General features: G+C 31.4%; 1 protein-coding gene across 1 annotated transcript in view; it reads left to right on the plus strand.

Annotated features, from left to right (window-relative positions):
* The first annotated feature begins 97 nt into the window (after window positions 1–97).
* Window positions 98–4,443, plus strand: part of LOC113494722 (adenylosuccinate lyase-like) — a 32,980-nt gene continuing 28,634 nt past the window's right edge. Inside the window, 1 exon segment of the mRNA XM_026873158.1 lies at window positions 98–665. Coding sequence (XP_026728959.1) covers window positions 498–665 — 168 coding nt within the window. The 5' untranslated portion in view covers window positions 98–497.

The raw sequence follows: 4,443 nt of genomic DNA on the forward strand, positions 1-4,443 counted from the left end.
ATACCTTTTTAAAACTTCTTCCCCAAATAACACTAGGATCCCTTGTCCTTATAATTAACATGCTTCCTCTTTTACAATCTACAATTTATTAACAATTACTTAATTGACAAGCTTGAACATTAAGCACAATAAGCTAACTATTATAATAACATGTATAGAAGTAAACAACTCAGTGAAAAGTAAACCATGCTATTTTTCGGAACTAAATATTTTGTATCTTAAAGCCATAGTGATTTTCTCATAATGAGTAATAACTTGTTTGTATTTGCGACACAATGCAATAAAGACCTACTTTCGTCACGAGTTCTTTATAATTTCGTCATGCTGCGAACATAATGATGATAACCTTGTTATCAGAATTGAATTCTCCCGCCGATTTGACCGGCCTTGGTATTGTTATTTGTTAGGTTATGTTCACTTCAGTGTCAGCTGTATGCGGCTATCGACGTAATTATCAAGATACTAGTGAATCAAATTCTTAATAAATAACTGTGAAAATGTTTTCTATTGACGCCCCCGTGGAAATACAAAATTCAGAATATTGTAATTATCGGTCACCATTGAGCACCAGATATGCCTCAAAAGAAATGCAGTACAATTTTAGTGACCAGAAAAAGTTTTCGACCTGGAGGAAGTTATGGATCTATCTGGCAAAAGCTGAACAGGTAAGTTCCTAGATAAAATATTAGTTTTATCTCAAGTCAGAAACCTTGTAAACCAAATCTGTTTTATTTATCTATTTTTAATGTTTTTAAGTTTTTCTTTTTAATTTTTGGCTGTCAATGTCAGTCGTGTAATTATTTGGTTTGGGTACTGAGTCCTTTAAGGCCACGTGTTGTTTAACGTTTTCTTATATATTTTTTAAAAAGATAAATTGTAGGTAATATGTAGGTCTATGTCTCTGACCTCATCAAACTCATGTGTTAAACATTTTCATATACGACGGTTTTCGTATTCCCCAGAGCATACTCCACCACGAGGCTAACGTGGCTAGTGGTTTTTATTTAAATCGACAACTGCCATGAACTGCCTTATACGAGGTGTTATATGCTTCGTTTTCCAAATAAAATTGAGCAGGTCCATCAGGAACGTCATTTGCCATTTCCTCACGCCGCGCCGCCCCGTAATTCACTTTGGCACCGTTTATTTTAAGACGAATGTACCAAAAAAATAATGGAACATATAGTTTTTTTTTAATACTGTTGTATAGAAACAAATTGTGGGATAAGCTTTAAATATAAATTATTTTTTTATCCAACTCGAAAGCAAAATCAAATCATCAAACATTGACTGCACGGTTAGCCGAGTGGTTGAGGTCATCACGCCAAACCCACTGCGCGCGTCGTGTCGCGTGTTCGATCCCCGCTTAGGACAAGCATTTGTGGATCGCACAAATGCTTGTTCTGAGTCTGGGTGTCATTGTGCATGTGATTTGTATGTTTGTAAAACCCCCCGCGACACAAGCATTAAATACCTTAGCGCGGGAGTCGTATTTTAAAAATAAAAAACTGTCTGAATCGTGGTTTCTAAAAAAACATCGTACTCCTCCGAAGTTGTAGATGTGCTATAGAAATAAAATAAACTTTACAATAACTGTGAATTACTGTAACAATAGATCTGAAACCGATCGGAATCTTGAATTCTCGAAAAACTTGTCTAGTTTGTCCTCTTCCGATGGTGTATGAAAAACATGACCTTTAACGTGAATATCATTTTGCAGGTGGATGGAAACTTTTATCTCTGAACTAACAAATTTTACATTCACATTAAAATTCTTCCAAGTACAGCTCCCTGTGGGACTCTCGATATACTTGAGTCATACATAGATAAAAGATACAATGAAAAAGAACTGTAGAATTATAGCGTGTTCCATTTACGAAGAGAGATTAGTAGATTGAACTACGCAAAATTTGAAAAATTACTGGATACAAAAATATTATTTTATCCATACCTACTTATAGCTTGCACAATCAAAAGCTCTATGCGGGTTTAGTTCTTGACCAAAGTGAGGTTAAGTTGCTCTATATCGTTAAAGTAATTCCGGCTAAATTTAGTGTTAAACTTATGCATCGTATATTAGAAACTCCAGCTAGTCAGGTACTTAGATCAAAGATGGTATGTGTGAAGTAATCCTTCAAGAGAATAGATGATACGTCGGTCGCTAATGGTGTCTGGTTATTTACAGAATATGAGAACTCGAGTATTACAACATTGGATGTTCAAAGTTCACTGTGTTGCAGTTGCTATGTCGCGCTTTGTTACTAAGTTAAACAACCTGCGTTTCAAAATATATCAATATCATATTTGAATTTAATGATCGTGGGTTGTTTATTGGTATGTAATACGTATTTGTAGAAAATATGATTTTTTTAATACCAAGTGTTAATTAAAATCCGCTACAAGGGTAAAAATAAAACAATATTTTAATGCATTTATTTATTAAATTGTTACAATACAGATACATGCGTTTAACATTACTTTAATTTATCCTAACGAGAGAATTCATTTAGTGTGACGCGGGTACCTTTTGTTATTAAAATGGGGAATAAATAAGGTAACATTAGCGCCGGTTACATAAGTTATATATTTTTATTTACATTGTTCGTATAAATCTTATATTCTCTTATCAATAACGTTCACAACTCAAGTGATATCCACACATAACTCAATTATTATTTGTTAAAACTAAGTTAACTTATTTACGATGATGAAAAATATTCTATTCTTACATTATTTTAACACCAATGAATCTACGACTACTCTTCAAAAAGCATAAAGTAATTTTAGAAAGTTAGTGATGTGAAAACCATAAAATTATTAATATAAAAACACTTTGCTAAACAAAACCTATAAGTATTAACTTGAAATATAAAATATTAATAATCAGACCAAGACAGTGAAGTTGAAGAATAAACAATTGAAGACGATAGAAATATTCTGAAGTTGTCAGAGACATCTTAACTACCACTGGACGGATACTGATTACTGCTTTGGTTTATCCTTTAAAAATAACTAAATAATAAACTAAAATTATACTTAAAAACTAAAAAAAAACGGATTGAGTCAACGATTTTTGTGAGAAAGGTTTTTTTTTTTTAATAGGGTATGGATATTGTTGGTTACCAAAGTGGGAACATAGTATTTTAAGCTGTAATAGTTTAAATCCTGTGTTATTTTGATGGGGCGTTTAATATATTGCATATTTGTGTGGAAAGCAAATAAATATTAGCGGTGGTTCTGCTTCACTTAAATAAAATATCTTACTACGTATGAAAAAGTGAAATCAACTAAGTTTTATTATTTTCACACGTAGGGACAAACTTTAAGGTTACGCTCTTAAAAACTAAAATAATAATAAAATATTTTTAGCGGAATGTTTTAGTAATATAACCAAATGAACAACGACCTAAACAATGAAGCGGCTAAATATAAAAGCGATTTTGAAATACCAATTACAAAATTAATGTTACTTAACCAAATCTATGTATTTTCCTAGCTTCCTACTCGATTTTTAATAAAATCTATTACACATACATTTCTAAATAATCCACCAAACCTATATAAAACCTTATTTCTATAACTACACTTGCACTTGCGGCCGAAAAAAGTAGCATTGCGAAAAAAATACAAGAAGAATGTCGGTGCTGCCAACATAAAAAATAATCTGGATTTTTTGTTTGTTCTGGCGTTGCGTTCTGAACCGCTGTCTAGATTTGCTTTGATGCCAATATTTTATTAGATTTTTATTTTTAAGGGATGTAAAGCTGCTTTTCAATTATTATAACTAATAGCTGCACAAGAAAAGATGTGTTTAATTGTTCAAGCTGCCAAAAAAATACAAAACTGCCTATTTATTATTATACTGGATTTAAAGCCGAAAAATCAAAAGCTGCCTGCTATGGCTCTTAGGTATAGCTGCTTCTTAGTGCATTTATTTAAAAAATAAAAACGTAGTGCGTTAACCAAAATGTAGATTTCTGTTAAAGACGTAGCTACTACGAAGGGCAACTGATCCGTGATTGGTTATTTTTTCTCTCTCTTTGCAACATCTACATTGGTTAAAAAAGCCATTATTTTAGTTGCCTTTTTTATAAGCTGCCAATCAATATTTGAAAACAGTATAATTTAGACTGCCGATTTTAAAGTTATTATAATAGTTGCCAATTGTTAAAATAAAAATTGTTACTACGTATATTAGGTAATAGACTGCCTTCATTTAAATTAATGTATATGTTTGCCTGTTTAGAAATAATTAAAATAGACTGCCTTAAAATAACCTGCCTCTTAAAAATTTATTAAAAATAGTTTGCCATTTTTAAAGTATTTATTGTAAAATAGTCTGCCTTTTTAATTGTTTTAAAATAGCTTGCCTTTTGGTAAATAATTTATAATAACTTGCCAATTTAAAAATAACTAATATAAAATAGTCTGCCATATTTTAAG

The sequence above is a fragment of the Trichoplusia ni genome, chromosome 6 (genome assembly GCF_003590095.1).
Source record: "Trichoplusia ni isolate ovarian cell line Hi5 chromosome 6, tn1, whole genome shotgun sequence".
NCBI lineage: Eukaryota > Metazoa > Arthropoda > Insecta > Lepidoptera > Noctuidae > Trichoplusia > Trichoplusia ni.